Genomic DNA, 23,733 nt, shown 5'->3' on the forward strand with positions numbered 1-23,733 from the left:
TTCAGTACTGAACACTGTGGGAGTCATGCGTCAAGTTACCCGTGCCAAAAGTCAGTCCTGTTATTCTGAGTATGATCAAGTCACAGCAGTGTCTGAGAATGGTAGGCCATATATCAATGTACAGATATGTGTGGCTGCTTTCATCACCTGTGTGTGAAGTCTGCAACTCTGGCATGCATCACTATGTGAACAAGAAGTTTCTGTTCACATAGTTCCACTTCAGCTGAGAGCGGAGATGGAGAACAGAAACCAGGAACATGTGGGATGCTTTGTGCTTCCTTCCCAATCAGAGTTTTAATGACATATGTCAGAAAGTGGTAACCAGTTGTACCTGAATCACCTGCTAGTGATGAGCAACGTAACGATGTCACACTTGTGTCATGACTCTCAATGGCATCCATGATAGCAAACTCTACCAAATTGCTACTCATTTCTGATGGTATTTGTGAGACTCGTCTGACACCCTGCGTGTGCTGCCCTGTGCCAGCCCTGCCCTACACTGCCTGCTTCTGCTGTGCCTTGCTGTGTCTCTGCATCTCTTCCCTCGAGTTGAGCTGCATTGATTTGCAGAACTTCCTTCCAGTGGGTTGCACATATTCTGAGTCTCCCTGGCCCTTCCTGCTCCTCAGCAGAGGGCTGAAGGATGGTAGAGCTGCTGTACGTACGGGACTATGTTGGACTGCATCTATGGGTTTTAGCAGAGGCATGGTTGGGAGGGAGTGGTCAGGCTGGGTATAGAGTCTCTTGAGAGTCGTGGAGGAGGACGGTATTTTAGTGATAGTGTGAGTGAAGATCCCAGGTCACCCAGCAGTTCAGTCAGGTGGATCCTAGATATTCATTCATCTCCCAGGCTGCTGCAAACTGATCTGACCCTTCAGGCAGGGTTGTGGTTCCTGTACCTGGCAGACTGGATGTTAGTTTTACCAGTGCCAGCATGCTGGCAGGACTTGACAGGACTAGGCAAAGCTAGGACATCTACTGCAAAACTAGATAGTGTCTGCCCAGAGAATTTTGTCAGAATGAGATGTTTTCTTAGCTTGAATAACATAACACTCTGGACTCTCTGCAAGTTCTGGTATCTCTAATCCATTTCCTCAATGAAACAGAGGGATAAAGATTTCAGATACTCTGTTTACTTCTGGCTGGACCGAGTAATTTCAAAAACCAAGCCTTCTCATCAAGAAGTATAAATGCCAGCAGTACTAAAATTGACTGGTACTCTTCTCTCTCAGAATTTTAAGGGTCAGTTCATCAGTGCTCATCCTTGTGAAACAAAGTCATTCCCTGCTTCAGAAATGTGCCAAACTCTAAAGTGTGGAAGGTGAAAATTTTGAATGACCCATGATGTTTTATCACAGCAGGCATTGTGCTGCAGAGGTAGCTGTCAAAGGAGACAGTTAGGAAGTCACTGGGGAATCATTATGTGTAATACCCCTCATCCCATCCCAGCTGGGTACTGTTTTCCATTCACCAACTCTAGGAGCCACACTGTTTTACATTTGAATGAGTGGTTACTTGCCCTGTAACGATTTTCCTTCAAGCTGATGTTAGCTGAGGATCCCATGTTTTATCACTGCTTTTCAGAACCTACAAATAACATTATGATTAGGAGGTTATGATGGGTTCTGCCAGAAACATGAGACATTGTGTGTTGGCTGTCATATATATCTCACTATCGCTGATCTTTCAGGGAAGGTTTCTGTAGACCAGCAGCAAGGTCTTCCAATACTACTATGAGATCTACCACTACTAGAACTCCAATGTTTGTAAAACGAATAACTGCTATTATTCGTTGCAATCAAATCGATAAAAAATGAAGCAAACAGAAGCCAAAAGCAAAGCATTACTTCAAGTCTCTGTAGAAGTAATCAGTAATTTATTGGTCTACACTTAAGTACATAACTATAAATGATTATTTGATTCTCAGAATATAGATTGTATCTTCAAGGCAACAGATGTATGCATTCACTTTTCTCACGGTTAAAAATTAAAATGCAAGTTAAGTAAATTATATTTTTGAACATTTAACTACTCATTAGAGATGCTGTCTGTAATTTGTTTCTCAGTCTGCATGGACATCTGACGTTCTTTCTGACTCACTGCAATTTTTGTTACCAATGTAAGGAAAGTAACTAGTTCAAATGTGTATGGAATTAAAATCTAAGTGCATGGATATTCATGTTTACCTAAATAAATTACATAGATACTGTACGTTTTAGGTATCTTGAAAGTGATGCAGTTTACTTCACTTGTCAGGCAATGAACATTGTTACTATAAGATTCGAAGATGCTTATTTTTCAGGTTTTCATTCAACAGATTTTTTTTCAAGTGGATAGTTTTGTAGTTTTCCCTTATATTGTTGTCATTTCCCATTCCTGCCTGACAATCTTTTACGTCATAATAAGGGAGTGAAACAGGTACTATCTTAGAAAAAATGTAAAAATTCATAAGCTACATACATCAGGAGGTATATGGTGATATATGTGCAACCTTTGAAATTCTTCTTTGCTCTGCAAGATGTACTGGATGTTACGTTGATAGGAATCCTTTGAACTTTAATTCTGAGAAGGGCGCAGGTTAAAATCAGTTTCACATGGGCTGCTACGGGAAATAATGGCAATAATAAATGGCAATAATAATAAATCTCCAGAGTACATGCTACTAACGTGTGCCTAAGAGGGATGCCTAGGTAGCATTTCTTAATAGATTTCTGTGTATTTATCACCAGGTTTTTGTTTGCTTTTTTATCTACTGGAATGAATGTAATAACAGCAGTGTTACATTTCCGTCCACCTGTTCCCGCTGAAAAGAACCTCCTTATCACTGACGTTGCTAAAGTGTGTTTCCATTGCCAGTTAATTATTAGGGTTGGTTTATGCAGTAATTCAGAATAAAGTATGCTTATTAGAATGATGAAAAATTAGCCTTTCATTAAAATCTACTTCCTGGTTTTTTAGGCTATTGACAGCATTCATCAAGTGGGAGTCTACTGCTTAGCACTCGTACCAGCAAACACACTTCCCAAGACACCTCTGGGAGGAATACATCTGTCAGAAACCAAACAGCTTTTCTTGGAAGGATCACTGCATCCTTGTAATGTGCTGATGTGTCCCCACACATGCGTAACAAACCTGCCTAAACCAAGGCAAAAACAACCAGGTAAGATGAGTGAAGGCAAAGGGACCATGACTTAATGCTGTGTGTTCATGGTACTGTATAGAGCAAAATCAAGTAACTGTTAATGCAGGTGAGAATCAGCTCGATCAGCTGTTCCTGTTAAATATTCCAGGTGTGTTAAAGACTTCATTAGTTTTGGCAGAAGCTGGAAGTACCTTCACAAAGAGTGCAAGGAAAAATGCTCCAAAAACCGAAGTTCAGTAAAGATGAAGATATTTTTATCACTTTACAAGGCACTGCTGAGACCACACCTGGAGTTCTTTGTAAATTTCTAGACAATTATGTTTAAAGAGGATGGACTGAGACCAAAACAGAGAAAGATAAAATCTTGACTTATTTGAAGGCTGTTTGTGAAGTGGAAATAGAGAGGAAGAGGAGTGTTGACACTAAATAACAGTGTTGGAAGAAGAGTAAATACTTAAAAACTGGTCATGAATAAATTAAACCCCAGAATGAGAATAGAGGTTTTTACCTGAGTAGGGAGGTTCTGGATTATTCTTACAGCAGGTATATTTGAGGGAAAAACCTAACTAGTTTTAAGCTGGTTCTTCAGAAGTTCTGCCACACTTTATGAAGAATATTGGATGAAAAGGTGCAGCAAGACACTGACTCAAGAGACCGAGAGGGCCCTTGTAGCCTGAGTAGTCCAGTGTCTGGTTACTCATGCCAAATGAACAAGCAAATTTTAGCAAATTTTTGACTTTGAATCCAATTGCAGATTTTAGTACTCAGATTAATTTCAAGGATTTCTGGATCTGTAGGCTCAGGCTTAAGACCTGAATTCAGCTTTGTTAGACTAAGTGTTAATTGCTTTCCGCTTTGAAAACGAGCTTGGGATATGAAGTGTTCTTATGCTCTGGATCTCAAATATGGGGACTATCCATCATGAATTCAGTGCAAGTTTGCCAAAACTGTCAGCTTATTTCTTTATTTAAAATCTTTGGACAAACGTTTTAGAAATCAAAACCATAATCTCAGTTTGCAGATACTGGGAATGTCAGAGGTTAACAGTGACTTCCACTTACTTAACAAAAGTAATGAAGCCTTTAACTGCAGTGCTCACTTCAGTATTTCCTTGTTGCTGCTTTGCAAATTAATCACTGAATTGGGATCAGTGCAGTGGAGGTACTTACAGATACTTTATGTATACACTATTTGGCACTATGGTAAAAGCAATGCCCGGAATGCAGAAACCAAACTGGTAGCATCACATTCTCCCATTTCGCATAGTTGTGACGTACCCAGAGGATATTGCCTTCATCTTTTTAAAGCAGAGTAGTCTGTAGATGTTGTTTGTTGTACATTATCTGGTTACTTACACATCTCATATTTTGACACTTACACCACATATCACTGAGACAAAGCTTGGACATCCTAGACTAGAAGTAAAGCCTGGTATCAATTGTAGTTGATCAGTAATCCATGCTGGAGAAGCAGAAAACAAATGTTAACATGAGCATTAATGGTATCTGTGAGACAGGTATTTTTCCCTAATGGCAGCAGCAAAACATCAGTGAAATCCACCTTATGGACAAGTGTCAGCAGTGACATCTTCATTTCTTCTAATGTTAAGTTATTTTTCTTCAGTCTCTACCTTGTGCTAAAGGGCTTGCATGTATTTTATTATAGGCACCATCTGCCTTCCTAATCCTTGTCACTTCATTTCTCTAGCACTACAGAATTGCTAATACAGATGCAACTTAGCCCAAGGAACAGAAGAGAGAAATAGAAACATTGTCCCTTAAGCCTGGATACATCTCATCTAGCTTTAGGCACTTGAATGGACATGCCTAAATTAGGAGCTGAATTTTCCAAAGATTCCTCGTATCATGGCAGACAAGACGTGTCTCTGGCTGTAGAAAGCCTGTGCTAAAGGGGCTCCTCAGTTAGATATGTTTAGAGAGGATGAATCCAGGCCTACGTATCTTCTAGCTACTTCTGGTCCATCAACCAAAGTTTGTATCAGCAGCAATGTGCTCAAGGTTTGGTGTTGTGGATAGCAATGAGGAAAATATCATGTAATGCAAAAGAAATAGAAAGTATTTTCATCTGCAAGTGAAGCATTTTTATTGCACTTAACGCATGTCTGCTTTATTCTAGAAATTGGCCCTGCCTCTGTGATGGTGGGGAACTTGGTCTCTGGAAAAAGAATTGCACAGGCTAGTGGTAGAGATTTGGGACAAATAGAAGATAATGACCAAGCCAGAAAGGTAAGCTAAAGTTTTCTCATACGGCTTTTATTTAGCTAGTTAGCATCAGTATACTTAGCAGTACATAGATTGTAGTAGTATTATTGCAGAATATGTTGATGGCTTTCTATAATTCACACTAAAATATTTCATAACCCTCTTTACAGATAAATATAAAATAGACATGGGGGGGCATCACTGCATTTCATTTGTATGGATTTTTTTTTTATAAGTTTACATGGGACAACAGAACAAACATGGTGGAAAGTGTTAATGGGGCTGCTACCGGAAATCACCCTCTATTATGTCTTTTTTACTAGTTCAAGTGGAGTCCAGGGAATTTTGTTTGCATATATGGTCCTGACCTTATTTGATGTTATTTTGATCAATTAAAATTAAGTTGAAATTCAGCTCTTTTGGGTGCTTATGTGAGAAATTAGTAAATTCTAAGCTGTATAAATATTTATATATTTATAGTAAGAAAAAGAGAGGAAGCTAAAGAATTAAAATCATGCTTAAATTCAGAGAGATCAGTAAGAACTGTTTTATTGCTTTGGAAGTATATGTAATAATATATTATAATCCCAGCAGTGGCTTCACTTCCAGAGAGGCTGCTGCTACCATGCAAAAGAACCTTCCTATAAATATGTGTGATGACAAGAGAATTATTCATGTTTAGTGCTTCTGGGTATTGATGTAAAAGGGAGCATATAAATAAGAGAGACATAGCTAAACTAGCAAAAATAGTTATCTGTTTTTTAAAGCCAGAAAGTTATTTAGTGTCATGACTAGCACTCTGCTTTATTTTAGTTCCTCTTCCTCTCAGAAGTGTTGCAGTGGAGAGCTCAGACCACTCCTGACCATGTGCTTTACACTTTACTCAACTGCAGGGTAAGAAGCTCAGACCGTTACTTTGACAGGCTGCAGTAGGAAAATGGCATACTGGTATTTTAGCTGCACCTGCTTGTGCTATGGCTGAACACGACCTTCCTGTTCCTTTTCCCATTAATACTCAGCTGCTACATTTAATGTTCACTGAGGCAGAAAGAAAAAGAGAATAATCATTGCCACTTGTCAAAATATAGATTGCTTTTGTATCAGACAGCGCACCTTACACATTTTTCATTTCTTTTTCCACCACATGCATGTTGTGGGTGAGCTGACACTGCAAATCTATTTCAATACTGATTGTTCCTGTACCAAAGAGTAGTATTTAATACTGCTCACCATCCTGATTTCCAATTTGAAAAGTACAGGCTTGGCAAAATCAAAGCATTTTCCCTAAATAAAACAATGATTGTTGGTTTTGAGACTGGACCATCTGGGGGAGGTGTGAGAACAGGGAAAGAAGGTGAAGAGAAGAAGAGGTATGTCAAGAATCCAACCAGGTCTGCAGAGGATCACTAATAAATCTCTCTGCATAGCCTACATGAGGTGCTAGCCTGGCACAACATTTCATTGCTTATCGAAAATGAATTAATGCATGTTACACAGTACAGAACTTGGCTTTACTAAGAGTGGGTGATTGCAGACTTCCTGGGTGATTGTAGATGACAAACCAGTAATTCCCAAGACCACTGTAGAGAACGAAAGTCTGGTTTCAAACCATCCCACCACAGTACATCTAGACACATCTAAACTTCCAAGTCAAAACTTGGAAACGTACATAGTGTGTGAGGGTCTCCAGGAGATGAGGGGCCTGGAATAGTGCTGTTCCCCTGGGCCACCTGGAGTAGCTGGTGTTGTCTCAGCCCACGTGGTCACTATGCAACTTGGATGGGTTCTTAAACCTCCAGTAATTTGTGAACCCCTGTGAAATGACCACTTACTGTATTTACAGGATATGCTTCCCCGGCCCATATTACAGTGCTGGTACCAATATTCAGTCTGAGGCTACCAATAAGTCGTTAAATGACCTTTTTTAAATTCAGATTAATAACTAATATTATGTGAACATGTGCAACTTGACAGATAATAGTGAAGTAGTAATGTAATTGTCCATGGCAGAGTAGAAAACTTGAGAGGCAATGCTCTTTATAGATTCAATATTACACCATTAGAATAGTGCATTGTTCTGTCCTGTAAGTTAGGATCAAAGATGCTGTGAGAAAGAGACAGTGATATGTACTGTCCCATCTCCTCCACACAGGCTGTTGCTTTTGAGCTTTAAATAAAGGCAGCCTTCCCATGCTGGCAGAAGGGTTCAAACAGTGGGAGGGAAGGACATAATATGCAAAATAAGGATTAACAAAATAATTTATCATTCCATAGAAGTGAAAAATAATTGAATTTTGAAATTCAGTTTCTCCACTACTCTCAGTGTGGAGTATCTTACCATATGAAATTTGTTTGACAGTTGTAATGCTTTATGGAGAGATTTAATGTTTTATGGAAAGGAGTGACAGGTTTGATGGGGCTTAGCCTAGGCAAGTTTTAATACCCATCTTGAACTTTTGTTCCGGTTTGTAACTTTTCCCTTTTTGTCTTCCTTGCACATTGTCTGTACACTTTGTTCTAAAACATCCAGGCATCCTGCAGGAGATGACTAATAGAAATCCACTGAGATTAGTGTTTTCCTGTAACCCAAGCTTTTTGAGAATTTGGAATATTTCAAAGTCAGCGCAGCACGTTGTTTTTGGTGTGTGTCATGAAGGACTGCAACACCTTAACATTGCAAGACACCTCGTATAAAAGACCCAAAGGTTGCCTGGCGTTTGCCGATGTTTCTTGTCCAACAACAGGATTCTCCTTCCCTATACTTCATGTAAACACTGTCTTTCCACTGGTTCACATGCAGCAAGTGCCAGAAGTCTTAAATGTAAATAAATATTGCACAAATTCACATGACTTGCAGCAATTCCCTTTCTGTGTCAGTGGGACCTGCGCTTCTGATGTCTGTGGGGATATAAAAGATGCTTCTTCCCATGAGTAAGCAAACAGACAATTTCCTGGAAGAAGGAACCGAGAGTTTAAGCACATTCCTACTGGCAGATCTACAGTGACAAGGACACCCAGACCTCAGGTCACTTTGGCCATATTTAGGGCTGGACAGATGGAAGCCATCTCTAGTCCAGCATCCATATAGTTGCATATGTCTTTAGAGGAAGCTTTCGCAGAGAAATGATCTGCACATTGTTCAGAAGACTTGATTAAAACTGCCTGAAGTTTATTTCAGTAAGTGTGGTTGCTGAAGATGGTGAAGAGGAATGCTAAGCCCTGACTTTGTCCTATTTATTTTCAGTTAGGTTGTCCTCTTTATTGACAGTTTATAATAAAGTTTGTAAATGCCAAGTGATGCCTGGTAACGTGCCACTACTTCCAGTGCTAGACCTTTATCAACCTGCTCTCTCCTCTCTGAAGCTTATGGTCAATAAATACTGCAGTGTTGTGTGGTATGGGGATGGTGGATAGAAAGCAGCAATCAGGCCAAATGCTTATTATTATTGCCTTGTTAAAACAGTGTGAAGGGTATTTTTTAAAACAGTAGAACTTCTTGCATTCTCTCTTACTAAGGAGAGTGATACAGTATTTTTGATTGCATTGCATTGCATTTTTGATACATTGTTCTTTTTAAGTGTGTGTGTATATATATATGTTCTTACCTTTTTTCCCCATTTTTTTCAGACTCCCTATTTTTAAGTGAACTTACTGCTTGTGATAGGTGCCAGGTATATCATAGCAGTACTGGAGACTGAAATCCTTTTTCCACAGAACAGGTGCCCAAGCAGAGGTGCAGCCCTTCCCATCCTGCTCTGTCCCTTTGTCTCAGCCCAGACCTGGCCAGAGCAGCTCTAGGCACAATCAGTCTGTCCTGCACATTCATTTTTAGACTTCTCTTCTTAGTGTCAGCTGTGGTAGTGAATTTTGTGATACAGATGTATACATTTCTCTAAATGTGTATGTCTGTGTGTGCATATATACACACACATATATATATATTTAGGAAATTCAAGAACCATAACACTCATCGAATTTAAAACACTCTGTTTGATATTTTTGGCTTAGTGCTATTTGAAGTGCTTCGGAAAGCCAAACTGTAGCATATTGTCACTTCCCCTTTTTTTTCATGCTGACCAGAGTTACTCAAATTCAACAAATGCCTTTCTTCTCTATTTCATTTATATGCATGTGCTTAGCTTTTGTTCCAGACTAATTCTTTTCACTGTCACAAAGTATTGTTTTCTCTTGTGTCTTTTGTCTCTTGTCTTTTAAGTACTTCTGCTGTGCCATTTGGCTTCACTCCAGCGTGCAGACAACGAAATGCAATTGTCAGGATTGCTCTCCATAGATTCTCCAGATTGCTGCAGAGGCCATAAAGGCACTTTTCCTGGCTGTAGCAGGAATGCTGCCTGTGTAGCAAGGGAAGTACAGGTTACATGGGCAGGATATTAGCATACTACTGTACTCCCCTGGTTAGAGTGAAAACGCTGTTGAGGGCAACAGGTACAGAGAAAGGAATAGAGAACGTTCCTCTGCTTTACAAACATCTTTTTTCCTTCCAGCTACGGTTTGGCGTAAGGCTGAAGGTTTCCATATTTAACTTGATTGCATGACATACTGTGGCTGCACCTCATTCAGTAACTTCTAAGGTGCAGAGGAAAACAGAGTTTCAGCACATTGCATTATCTTCTGTGACATTTATCTTTCTTCCTGTGCAGGGAACAATAGCCAACTCGCTAACATGTGTCCAGCTACATAAACGAGCCGAGAAGATAGCTGTCATGTTGATGGAAAGGGGACATTTACAAGATGGAGACCATGTGGCTTTGGTTTACCCACCAGGTAAAGAACTGCTGTGTTCAGTACCTTCATAGTCCTGAAAGTTTATCAAGATCCTTTAGAATGGTGCTGCATCGGTGATGTTACCAAACTGTAAACCACGTTAATTGGCAAAACACAAATTACTTGCCTGATGTACGTTTCTTTGAACTTAGTCAAAACATATTTAAAAGAATTTCTCTCTGTGTTTGCACATAGATATTATTCCTTTGGGTTCAGATTAAGATTAACCTGTGTTTTTAAAACCTGTCTCTTATAAGCAGTCAAATTTAATTACTGCTTTTCTTTTAATTTGCTGGGAATATACTATTTTATGAGCACACAGTTCTGCTAAAATACTCCATCTGCTGAGTGTTCTTAGATTCACCTGTTGAATTCCCTTTTGGAAGTGCCGCATTTCGTGGGGGTAAAGCAGCAATACCTGGGAAGTAATCCATGTTTTTTTAGAGTAGAAATATGATGAATAAATAGCAGATGATTAAGAAATACCAAATTATAATAACTATTTTCTCTATAGATCTTTAACCTAGACAGCTCTCTGTGGCTTGGATCTTCATCCTTCGACATAAGGGCTTTTAAGCTTGTGTTAACCTGTACCATGTTTGGCATTTGCTTGAAATTATTTCTGACCTAGTGCTGCTCTTTTGACTTTAGCATTTCATGTGTGTTGGTGAAATAAACAGTCTGATTTAAGGTCTGTATTGTGATATTTGGTTTGTAAGGGCTGCAAGATACAGGTTAAATCTTTACAGGAGTAATTTCTCAACAGTTAATATGAGAAAACCTTTTCCACAAAAGAAGACTAGTATTTTAAACTTAAGTTTTTGTTGTCTGTATTTCACTTCCCCTGAATAAAGCATTTTATTGAAGGAACAATAACCTACCAGGACTGCAGATCCTTTTTCACTGACAGAATAAAACAGCCCCCCTTGTCATCTTATCACAGCCTCTGTACAGCACCAGGGAGCTGTCAAACAACAGTATTCAAGGGATCTTTGTGCTGTTGTCTGTTCAGCCTGAAGTGTGCTGTCCACAATCTGTCACCTGCAGTCAATATTTATATAGAACAACACTTAATTTTATGTTAGAAGCAGGATTTCAAAATCATGACTCCCTTTTTTACTGTAAAATTTCAGGTAGATAAATCAAAACTTTATATATAAGGTTAAAAATTACATGAGAAAAACAGTATTTAAGGAAACCTCCAGATGTTCTTTCTGCAGCTGATAGGAACAGGCATCATCCTACCTCATCTTTTTGCTGGGGCATCCCTCTTCTTGTAGACTCTCATTTATCTGTAAATGTAAATTTAGGAAGATAATTAATCTGTAGAAATCAGTCTTTTTAACAGGTTATTTCCTGATCATAAAAGTGGAGTTCACCTAAATGATGATATCTGTCTGCAGCTTTGTGTGTCGCCTTTGGTTTTTCATGCTCAGAAGAACAGTACAATTGAAAGGAATCAGTGAAGCTGAACAAATACTGACAAGGGGCTGAAAAAGAAGTCTGTTAAAGGGCTTAGTTGCTCATTTAACCTTCTGAGTTGAGTTCCAAGTAATATTTATGCTGACATAGGCGTCTGTGATTAAATGATTTGATTTTCAGGGGAGGATTTTTGTTTTGTTCTTCATGCAGGAATAGACCTGATTGCTGCATTTTACGGATGCCTGTATGCAGGCTGTGTGCCAATAACGGTTCGACCTCCACATCCCCAGAACATAGCTACCACATTACCTACAGTGAAGATGATTGTGGAGGTGAGCAGACACCTGAAAGTGCACAAGTCGATTAAATGGGTGATGGATTTGCGTAGTCTTTAGGAACAGTAACTTAAGTGAGGGGTGGTGTATGTTGAAGAGTTGTATTCCTTCCAAAAGATTCAGCACTTCAGCAGGGTCAACACTGCTTGACAGCACACAACCTTCTGTCTTCTGCTGTCACATTTTGCTGCAGTTACGCTGCTCCTTTCAGGAAACATATTTTAAGTGCTTTCTTGTATTTAGCTGTATGCCAGGAATGGTAGGATTCCTCACCTGGCAACGCTACACTGACTATTGAGAAAAATTGCAATGGAAAGCTTAGCTTGACCTGATGGTGATTTGTGCTCAGCTCAGTACATCTAATTGTTTTGCAGTTTGAAGCGATTTCAAAGTTCTGCTGTGAAGATGTTGGTCGGTATTTTGTTTCATCCAGAGAAGTGTTATTCACTCAGACTTTTCCATTCAATGCTTTCTTTTGGTATTTTGGCTTTATCTAATACTGTTTAGTCTTTGTTGCACAGAAATAACTGCATTGTGCTTGTTACTGAGGGAAATAAAGTGGTTGTAAAGAGATGGCCTTTTACATCTGGCAGTTTCTAATCTATTGAATGGAATTCTGAGTCTCTGAAAAAACAAGTTGAAACAAATGTGATTTTAACATTTCTAATTAATGTTGATACTTTCAAGTAATAAGTACTAGAGGTAGTTATAATTTGTGGCCTTCCTTACGGCATCAGATGCCACAAAGTATCAGTAGAGGTATGAGAAACTGTCCTATTGTCTTCAGGGTTCTCATTATTTAATATTTTGGCACTTACATTTTTTAAACATCAGTTGTTAAAATCATAGAAGTGATGCAATATGTGTTACTTTGTTTTTCCTTTGATGTTTAATAGCCAAACTAAATCTGTTTGGTTTCATGATGAAAAACTAGGACAGGTCTAAGCTGACTTGTAATCGTCGTCCCTTCAACAGACTAAATAAAATGTTGAAATTTATTAGCCATATTAATGCCACTTTGACTTAAAAGCCTCTCAGCTCTGTTTTACACAACATTTTCTTTCATTTTGGAGAGGGATGACCTTGTAGAAATTAAAATACTGAGGCTGTTCCTTCATTGCAAATGCAATCATATAAATTTCCTGATGTGATGGGGTCAAAACCTGATCTGACATGCTATATGTCTACACAGCACCTTTTGAAGTCAGTAATAATGACTTCTGAGCAAAATTTGGCCTACATAATTGTGTTTTGGTGATGAACTCGTAGTAGTAAAATATAACTAAACATTATTGAGCCCCATGTCGAGCAGTTGCTGACATGTAGCTAAGATGTCTTCTTTCTCCTTCCCACCATGCCTATGTGTTTACTTGCTATTCTCCAGGCATGGACGTTCTGTATTTTAATAAACCTCCTCATCCTCCAGGTAATACAATTCCTGAGAAGCCTAGTAACCACCAACTCTTGAAATTCCTTTTGTTTTATGGCTCTACTATGTCCCAAATCCCAAATATTTTCATAGATTAAGATTATTAGCTATGTAAGAATTACCTTGCCGTGTGAGAGTGACATGATTGGATTAAGGGATGCTGCAGTGGTTTCCTTTGTCTTCACTTTTAGCTTGAAATATTTAGATCATCCATACAGGGAAATTATGGGGTTAGTGGAAGTAAGTAGAGCCTGGGTCAGTGCTTGGATGCTCCTAATTTCCTCATGTGCTCTATAAAGTTGACGTCCGTGAGATTACTGTCAACAGAAGTTGATCTCTTCTGCTAAGTGGTAAAATATAGTGTACATGTTGTTACTGATTTCCTTAGGTTGAACAGTGCAAATTCAGTGTGCAATGAAATGTCTCAAATTATTTAAAGAAAAAAATACTCTTAGCAATATTTTCACAGATTCCTAAAGTTTGGGGAAAAGAAGAATTTCAGTTTTTCCTCTGTACTATCTTCAGTGATTAACAGTGTTCCTATTTAAGTTTGTCTGAATATTTCCTTAAATATATTAATTTTTATAATCAGTAAGAAATATTCTCATAGTTGCTACTTAAGTATTTTTAAAAATAGCAAATCTAAAAGGAGAATACCTTCAGCATGTGTCATCTAAAATTCAGTGCAGATTATATTTGCAGTAAATTCACCATTTCGTTTCTTAGTGCCACTTGCACAATTTCTGGTCTACTTTTGCTGATATCAGAAGAGTTCCCAATGGTTTATCACTAGCACAGGAACTGGAAATATATGGCTAACATAAAATTGACTTGAGATAGTAAAGTTATTCATATAAATGTCAGGCTAGGTTTTGGTTTACATAAAAATATTGTTTATAAACCAAGATACATCACCATCACATAGGAAATGTTTTGATGGCAGTCTTCTGTGTTGGAAAAGTCACATTCTCACTGTTAGGGTGCCTTTAGCTTCATTACAACACTCTTCTCAAAGTGCAATTTTCATGTAATTTGTAAAACTCACATGACTTTGTCTGCTTTGTGAGCTGCATTTTTTGTCCATCTTTCCACCTCCTGATTGGAAAACATAAGACTAATATACCTGTGTCCTGTTCTGGCAGAAAATAAATCATGGTCTTGCTCATTTTCATGGGAGAATTAATCAGTATCCCATTGCATTATTACTTATTTCTTAAATTCCTAGGTGAGCCGCTCTGCCTGCTTAATGACTACACAATTAATATGTAAATTGTTACGGTCGCGAGAGGCCGCAGCAGCAGTGGATGTCAGAACGTGGCCTCCGGTACTAGATACAGGTGAGTACTAAGGCTAGGGGACCTCTGTGTCTTCTTCTATCATTGTATTTGTCAAGCACTCAGAGGTCTATCTGTCATGGGAGTAAGATACACACATTTTCTTTCTCTATTTTCACTAGACGATTTGCCAAAGAAGCGGCCTGCACAGATCTACAAACCTTCTAACCCTGAAACGCTTGCTTACCTTGACTTCAGTGTCTCCACAACTGGCATGCTAGCAGGGGTAAAGGTAGGGACTTCTTATTAAAGCTGGCATTCCTGCTATCATGCCTGGCTGGCAGGTGGTACATTGCTCCTGATTTGTAACTCCTCTTGATTTTTGGTAATAGAAATTGAATTGCTTCCTCCCTTGCAGTCATTACTTCATTCCATTAACATTAAATTAGTTCTTCTATACTCACTACGGTACTGTGTGTGGCAAGTTTAGCCCCTCTCTTCCTCCTTGGACTAAAATTTTATACTGATACCCCTGTGGATAGCCCACTAGCTTGTCTCCCTGAAGCATTCTTCAACTGACTCACCTATTATTTCCATTTTATGAAGGATATGAGACTCGGTGATCCTTTTTCTACTCGTTCCAGTGCCCATTCACTGTTTCCTCCTTACTGCAACTCAACTACTGGCCGTTGGTCTTCGATACTTTTTTTGTGCAATTAAGGGAACTGCTGATGTCTCTGGTATATTCACCTGGTACAATACTAGAGGAAGCAGCAAAAAATTCATTGATGGATTTGTTTGATAAGCTCAGGCATCTTGAGCTCTTTAAATCTTTATATTCTGCCATTTTCTCCAACCCTCTAGCCACAATTCATCAAAGTTGTTTTACCTAGCTGCTAGTTTACATATTATTCCAGTGTTGGTTTCACCAACACACAGGCAGAGGTAGAATCACTCTCTTATTCTTACCTGTTACTTCCTTACTCCTATCTGTTGCATATCCAAGGATTATGATTATTTCAGCAATCTCTGCCGATGTGTCACACTTATAGCCTACAGTGAATTCCTCATACTCTTTGGCATCATCCATCTATTTTCAGAAGCTGTCAGCATACTTCATAAACAAAGCAAGCATCATTTCCCCAGGTTTCAGATGGAGAATTTGAAGAACAGAGTGGTGAAGTGACCGGCCCGAGGCTGACTGATGGTTAAATGGCTGAGCTGGCTGATGGTCACATATTGGACAGTCCTTGAAGATTCATCTAACTTTAAATAGCTACAATGCCTACAGATGTGGACTAGTCATTGGGCTCCTCAGTAATCAACAGAGAAGCAGAGACTTTTAGGGTGTAGTTTCTCTGACTTACCTGAAACACCTATTTTTGAATGGAGTGAATGTCCCATAAGTCTTCATTTCTTTTAAAGGCAGCCTTAAATGATTGTTTCAGATGCAGTCATCTGAGTCTATTAAATCAGGTCTGAATTCCACCTTATCAGACTTGTAGAAATGACTACTAACTGTGCAAAGCCAGTATCTGGAGAACTTCAAAGATAGTCAAAGGCAGGGCAAGTCGACGAACTGAATCTTTTCTTAATGTGGCTAAAGGGAAATCCAGATAAATCTGTCAAGGAATTCTTGATGACCTTCTGATACCTGGGTCACAAAGCCTCCAGATCACTGTCTCAGCCAGTTACCATCTACTAGATCATCACTAGTGATTAATTAATTATAAAAGGATCATAAGAGACCACAAGGCTTATATTCATAACTCAGTGGCGCTAAATTAAAAAAATGGCTAAACAACTTATGTGGCTTCTGAAAAGTTGATAAATGTTTTGTCATCACTTTGGATGTTGTAGATTCCACTTAAGTTTACTCTCAACTTTTTCAATAGCTTTCACCCAATATGGTGTAAAAAATCATGGAATAACACCAGTTCTGGACCTATAGAGTTCAGTTTAATCCTGTGTGAAAAAGTGGTTTTGATTCAGCTAGAGTAGAATTAATCTCTGCAAACTGCAGATGATCACTGTGTGGACACCTGTTTTGCGCTGGGCCTTTTGCATCACTTGGAACATGTCCAGCCTCATTTATGGTGCTCATTGGCAATGGAGAAAAAGTGACTTCTGGAGCTTTACTCCGCTGTTTACCTTAAAATCAAATAAATTTTACCTTCCAAGTCCCTGTTCCCCTCCATTGACTCTTAACAGTATATAAGGCAACTAGCTCAGTATGTGGCAGAGATCAAAGGTTAGATGAGTTAAATCCTATCCAGGCTGTATTTCTAACACACTGTTATTAACAGAGAGGACAAAGATTAAAAGATGTAATTCTGTTCCCACTGTAGTTAGGACTTCTAAGCCAGGATGGGTGAGTGTGGGAAACATCCTAAAACTGTAAAAAAAAATTAGAATAATTTCCTTTTGATCAGGTTTTTTGTTTCTACTTTCTGCTTGTTTTACCTCTGAGAGCTTTCTTACCAAGATTTGAAGAGCCTGTTTCTCAATTAGGAGCCTGGATAACGTGAAGACATTTTACAGAACCCTTACTAAGTTTTGGGGGGATCTTTACATGCAAAATCCTCTTCAATTTAAGAAGTGCATTGGCATTTTTTATTTATTGTATTAAGAAATATGTACTCAGAAATATGTTACTGATGATCAACAAAATACTTCAGACAGATCCTGCAGTCATTCATTCCTTTGTTTTTCCAGAAAGTGTAGCTTGTTATCATTAGCTTTGCATACAGACTGGAGCACATCTCTAAACCACTCACAGCTTTCTCCCTAAATCACTTCAAACTTACCATTCATTCTGTTTGCCCTCCCCTTTCACGGTTATTTGGATGCCCTCTTAAAGGAGAATTATGTTTTCTTAGATATAAATTACATGTGTGTTTACACTGAGCACAAAGTCAATATTTATTTGTTTTCTTTATTCTGTAACTGACTTGAGCACTTGGTGCAGTTGGGGAATGAGCCTTCTGAATGACATAGTTGATCATTTTAATTACTTTGCTGTTGTCTTTCAGATGTCTCATGCAGCCACTAGTGCCTTTTGTCGTTCTATTAAGCTGCAGTGTGAGCTTTATCCCTCCAGAGAAGTCGCTATCTGCTTGGACCCCTACTGTGGACTTGGGTTTGTCCTCTGGTGCCTCTGCAGGTGAGGTTTCTCCTCAACCTTTTGAAATACCATTTCCATTGTACTATAATACAACAAACAGATGATGTGAGTGGTAAAAGGATGGGAAGAACAGACAATACCTCTGGGACGTAGACAGTTGGAATTGCTGGAAGCTATACGGAGAGTGCTGTATGGAGAATATGCTTTCTTTGAGCGGGACACGGCTCTAGGTATTTAGACTTATGAGTGCAGAGCATCAACACAGCTGCTCATTGACCTCCTGCTGTTTTACTGCTGTCTCTGCAGAGTCTGGCTAGTTTTATTTGATGAAAGCAGTGCTCTACTAATACTACCTTGAGGAATTGTTTTCCTGGTGTCCTCTTTTTTATTCTCTAATCTGAAAGCACGAGTAGATACCAGGGTCTTCCCCATTTGTGGGACTTATGGATGTGATTTTTGCGGAGACGTGGAAGTGTGTTTTCTTGCAGAAAGATACTTGAATGGCAGTAGCAAAGTTATCAGAGAAAAGCATTTCTAATGAAATATGAATCAGCTTTTTTTGTTAATAAGAATTTTAGAAATTTAACAATTCTGTCATTCTCTATACTCCAGGGAAGTTACGGTTCAGCACTGAAAGCAGTTCCATCATTTTTTTTTCTTTCTTTCTTTTTTTTTTTTTTGTTTGCTGATTTGATGCAGAGGCAAAGGGAAAGAGCTATGGGAGTGTTAATGGAGCACATATTGATGAAGACATCTCAGAGTCACAGTAGGCTGACATAGGAAGTTCTTTGGTGTTAGCAGTACTGCTATTTTTAGTTACTAAAATGAAGATAATCCAGGGCATTAAAAATACTCTGGATAAACTTTTTACCAATTTACTAAATACCTGAAGGAAGCATTGTTTGATAACAACTGCAACAATTTGTTTTCAGAAATTATTGTTTATTTAAAAGTGGGCTATTGGCCAGTTTTGTTGCCCTTTTAAAATATTTGTTACTAAATATTAAATGGGCCAAAGATTAACAGTATTACCTAATTCATTCTTGATCAGTCTTTCTTGATTTAAACTATATTTGCCCTAAAATTATTTCAGATTTTACATAGGGTTTAGAGATTTCTTTGTTTCGAAAAATCTTTTTTTTTCAACGTCTTATTTCCCCAAGACAAAAATAAAAATAGTTAGGCTGCAAAAAAACTCAGAAAACCTTTCAGAAATTTTGAGATTTTAATTGTATCAGTCTCTTTAAGTTAAATTTTTTAAATGTTGATTTTTTTAACTCATTGAATATTTTCCATATAGACTTCTGTGTTCCAGCATGCCCTGATGTCAACACTGTTAGGCCTTCTCTCTGCTGGGGGCTAAGCCAAATCTGCCATGGTGCATTCCGTGAGACCAGGGAAGGACAGTAGAGCACCATAGAGGAGTTCAGCTAAGGAATGTATTACTGTATGGGATAATGTTGGGACATGGAGCATCAAAGAATAACTTCTATGCAACATCATGATAGAGCTGTAAAATACAGATAAATGTTGACCTGTCCAAAACCCAAGTAATTTGTGGTGCCCATGACTCCTGAATACAGAAAGTTTTGTTTCTTCCAGAACCATATTTGCAACAAATAAGCATTTGCTGCCCTTAGGTCCTTCCCAATACTGATAGTATTCAGCCTTTTAGGAGGAGAAGATTGTTTATGACTGGCAAGTGAATAAGGCAGCGAGCCTTTGGGAGAAAGCAATCAAGCTTGTAGAAGGAATAGAAAATCTTATACCGTTTTCAAAGAAGAGAAAGGAAACGAGGGAGTTGAAGGAACTGAGATCAGGCCAGCAACACTCTAATCTTATGAACCGTCATGTCAATCTCTTCTTTGCCACTGATCTCCTGTTCCTATAAAACTAGAAAAACTGCAGGCTGCTTGAATTGCACCTGTCATTTAGAGAAAGCTGACATCAGATACAGCTTCATTAATTCCACTTACAAACTTAATTTCCATTTCATTACTATTTTAGAGCTGAGTATTATTTGATGTGATAGCAAAAAATACATCCTGGAGGTTATTAGGCTCTTACTCTTCGTAACTTAAAACTTTGCAACTTTGCATTTTGCTCTGTAGTTTAGCATACCAAAATCCTCCCCAACATTTTACAGCCCAGATTTTTACCTCAGAGGATTCTACTGTAAAGTTATGATTGTATGTCACCACTCCCATTAACTAAATTAGTACTTCTAATGGCATATGGAAATGAAGTTAGATCTTCAATTTTTTATCATCTAGGGCATTTTGAGAGTTAAATAGGAACTCTTCGTTTTAGGTGCCCAGCAGGAAAAAAAAGCAACTTCCTGTGCTACGTGCAGTTAAAGTGACAAGTACATTTTAATCCCTTTATTAACTAGACCAAAGGAGGCATTGACTAAGGAGTGAAAGAAAAAACTAACCTTTTATCCCCATTGTAGGTGCTTAGACGTTGTGCTGGCCTGCTCCACTGTGGTGGCCCAGAATGCCCCATTCTGTGAGGTCAGAGCTACTTAGGAAAGCTGCTGGAGCATGGAGCCAGCCCTTTGGTAAGTTTGGAATATATTGCATAGTTTTGCAAAGTTTTTATTTTTAAAAAATTTATTATTTTATGGCCTAAAGGGTATAAAATAATAAAGAAAAGAAACCTTGCAAAGCAGAGCAATACATTTTAAAAAAATGGGATTTACCACGTTCCCTTTAAACTGGCTGCATGCTCCAGCAGGGTTTCCTTGGAACCTTTGTCATTGAACAGCACGTCCTGGGTGTGGTGGCAGTCATCAGACCCATGTGAGTTCACAAATCCCAAACTTCCTAATTTTAACAGGTTCTTACTAATCACTCAATAAAAGAATACATTATTTTTGTGTTTTTCTCTTTAATAATCTCATTTATCCATTCTGAGAGGGTGATCCTAGTATTCTGACTTAGAGTTGCATTACATTTTAAAATGTATTACATTCTTTAAAAGAAAAAAAAAAATTAAATGTCCTCCAATGTAAAAAAAATCAATACTAAATCCCATTGTTCAAAAATGCTTCCTGAAATGAAGATGTCCCTATCTTAATGCTGCTCACTGTGGGACAGAATAAAGCATACTGCAGTTCGTTAGTGCAGACTTACTTGATTGATAGTTGCCGAGTGATGCAATAGAGTAAGAATTTTCCCTCCATTTTAGCCCAGCTAAGCCAACCCATATTGCAGTTCTACTCCTACTACTGGAAGATAGAATTGTCCTTGCTGAAATTAAAATTAAGTACATCTATAATTTTAAACAAATTATATATATATATTCTCAGACACTGAGATTGTAATAGTGCAAGTCAGTAAGACTCAAGCTGATCCAGAGGAACTGAATTTTCTGGTCCATGTTGGCTATGTAATAAATAGTGTGAATGCTGTAAAATGGTCCTGGGAAGGCTTTCCACATAAGATGCAGTGACGTGGCTTTCTCCTGTCCTGCTCCTGCTGTCTCTGTTCCATAGCCACAAGCTGAAGTCCCCAGTGGTGCTGCTGGATAGTTTCTGCAGCAAGGGACTGCAAGGTTTCTTATTAACCGAACAGGTGGAACCATGCAAGAAGTAAGCAAGGAACTGAAGCATTAACATGAGAACTGCATTTTAGAAAACTTTAGTGTGCTAAGACTCATTAAATATTACTAGGTTTTTTAGCCTAACTTGAAGATATCTGGCAGGCATGAGCATTTCACCCAATTTCCAGCCCATTTATAGCAAATTAAAGGCAAGACTGCATAAAGAAGAGTAAATGACACATCAGGAAAGGATAATTCTGACATGGGAAGTGAAGGATATGAACATAACCATCTCTCATGTGTTTTGCAAAGTGCATAACTGGGGCAGGAGGAATGTAAAAGTGCATCTGCCCACACACTGCTGTGTGCCCATTTCCCGTGGAGTCTTTAGCCAGTGGCAATTTGTGAAAGAGACAGTTTGCATTTCTTCCACGTTACACTAGGTCTGTTAAACCTGCCTCAGGTCTACAAGGTTCAAGGGCAGCTGAAAGCCCTGAGTTACCTTGATAGCAAGTTCTGCAATGCACTGACAGACTAACTTGAGTGGTGCTCAAGTCTGAGCAATGGCTTATAAATACAAACTGTGCTGTAATGAACTGAGCTGGATGTGTTTAGCCTCTGCCTGCCTTAGGATGTCTCTAATGCCAATGCCAACAGAAATAACACTGCCGTCTGCATCCTCCAGCTAACCTCAGACTGTGTGTTGTCTATGCAGGGCAAGATGGCCATCTCTCTTTATTTTTTAATACTAAATAGAAACAGTGGCCAGAGTTTTAAAACTTGCTCACTTGCTTTAAGTATTTAGATGAAAAGACTTTGTGTTGAAATGGCTGAGAGCACTCCAAGTTCCACCAAGTGTATGATTCCCACTCCTGGTGCTGCCAGGTGATGTGTTTGTGCTCAGGAGCAGTCAACAACATGCTCCCCAATGAGAGTTACACATCAGTCCAGAAGTGCCCAGGAGCAGCCTGAAGCCATGTTAGAAAGATTCCCTTGTGAGGCTCAGATATTGCTGAAACAAGTCTCTGAAAGGAGGAGGTTAAAGCCTTCTGGAGACATGCCAGTAACAAAAAGTTCCAGTTAACCTCTGGCTCTCATTCTGGGCAGACAGCACTGTCCCAGCAGGTGGTGCAGGGACATCTGCTACAGGAACAAAATACTGGCATTTCAGTGTTGACCAAAGACTTACAGGTATCTGGTTGGGGTACCAACACCAGAGCTTGAGTTAAAGCAAAGTGCTGGGGTTATGGCACTGCTCTCACCAGCTCCCAGTACTCTGATGTGGAATCTGTAAAGACTGGACTTATTCTCAGCACTGGAAGCCTATCAAGATTTATGGGTGAGACCTTTTCCTTTCTGGGAAAATCTGTGTGCCCTACACAGTGATTTCCTATACATTAGTTAAACTTCTCTGTGAGATATCTCTGTCTCTCCAGTACTGATTGCTTATCTGCTTACCATGTGCAGCCATGCTGTTAGTGCACTGTATGCCAAGTGGGCATCTTTGGACTCTGCAGGTGGTGTGAGGTCCTTTACTTCTTCTCCAGAAGTCCCCTTTTTGTGCACATAGTGGGTCTCCAGCAGAACTGAAGACCTGATTTTGGCCCAAGTCCTATGAAGCCTAGGTCAGGCATATGCCCAAACACTCTCCTCTGTGGCCTGTACCATCCTTCCTACAAGCTCTGGTCCAGACGATTTTGAAGGTTTTTGCTCAGTCCTGTTCGGGTTCCCTCAGTATGCAGATTCTTTTCACAGATTTTGAATTATGAGCATGGCAACTCAATTATTTCGGGCTCTACGAAATAAATGCCCAATTCCCATACTTGTCCTGCATCACTAAATGCCAAATATCATCTGTAGAAATGCAGAAACTAAATGCATGTACTTACAAGGCTCAGCAGTACCTACCTGCCTCCTGCAGTTAAGTGGGAAAGCAGCGCATACCACTCAGAATTAAGGGCAGTGGCGGGTCAGTAGTCTGCCAGAATGCAATTGCAAATTGCAGTTGCCATTTGTCAGCATTTATTGCCCTGCTGAAATTTTTGGAACTCTAATAAAACCTCAGACTTTAATGTTAATGTGCCTCTGCACAATGTGGGGTAAATCTTCAATTCAGTGGAACAGTTAAGTGCCAAGATGTCCTTCCAGGCATCTGTGTATGCTGCCAAAACAGCCTGCCAGGCAGTGGAACCGGTGGTGTGATCAGATGGCACCGTCATACCAAAATGCATCCTGGTGCATTTAACTGGAGTATTCCTGTCCTTGGGCAGCCCTTGCTTAGTGCAGGCAGACAAGACTCTTCACTTACTGCCAAAATCCAAGGCTTTGTCCACCACATGAATATTTTTTTTCCCCCAGATTGCTTTTTAGCCCCTAAAGGAAGACGGCATTTCCAAAAGGTTATCTTCCACCTCAGCTACCCTGCGTTTCACTCTGCATCTGCATCCCAAAAGTCAT

General features: G+C 39.1%; 1 protein-coding gene across 2 annotated transcripts in view; it reads left to right on the forward strand.

The window, feature by feature from the left end:
- Positions 1 to 23,733, forward strand: part of DIP2C (DIP2 disco-interacting protein 2 homolog C (Drosophila)) — a 154,847-nt gene that overhangs the window by 87,415 nt on the left and 43,699 nt on the right. For both annotated transcript variants that reach the window (XM_010585631.1, XM_010585639.1), the window contains 8 exons: positions 2,959 to 3,160; positions 5,279 to 5,388; positions 6,178 to 6,258; positions 10,026 to 10,149; positions 11,782 to 11,903; positions 14,561 to 14,672; positions 14,792 to 14,901; positions 17,642 to 17,772. In XM_010585631.1, coding sequence (XP_010583933.1) covers positions 2,959 to 3,160; positions 5,279 to 5,388; positions 6,178 to 6,258; positions 10,026 to 10,149; positions 11,782 to 11,903; positions 14,561 to 14,672; positions 14,792 to 14,901; positions 17,642 to 17,772 — 992 coding nt within the window. The remainder of the gene's footprint in view (positions 1 to 2,958; positions 3,161 to 5,278; positions 5,389 to 6,177; positions 6,259 to 10,025; positions 10,150 to 11,781; positions 11,904 to 14,560; positions 14,673 to 14,791; positions 14,902 to 17,641; positions 17,773 to 23,733) is intronic.

The sequence above is a fragment of the Haliaeetus leucocephalus genome, unplaced genomic scaffold (assembly GCF_000737465.1).
Source record: "Haliaeetus leucocephalus isolate CR32 unplaced genomic scaffold, Haliaeetus_leucocephalus-4.0 Scaffold0, whole genome shotgun sequence".
Classification (NCBI taxonomy): Eukaryota; Metazoa; Chordata; class Aves; order Accipitriformes; family Accipitridae; genus Haliaeetus; species Haliaeetus leucocephalus.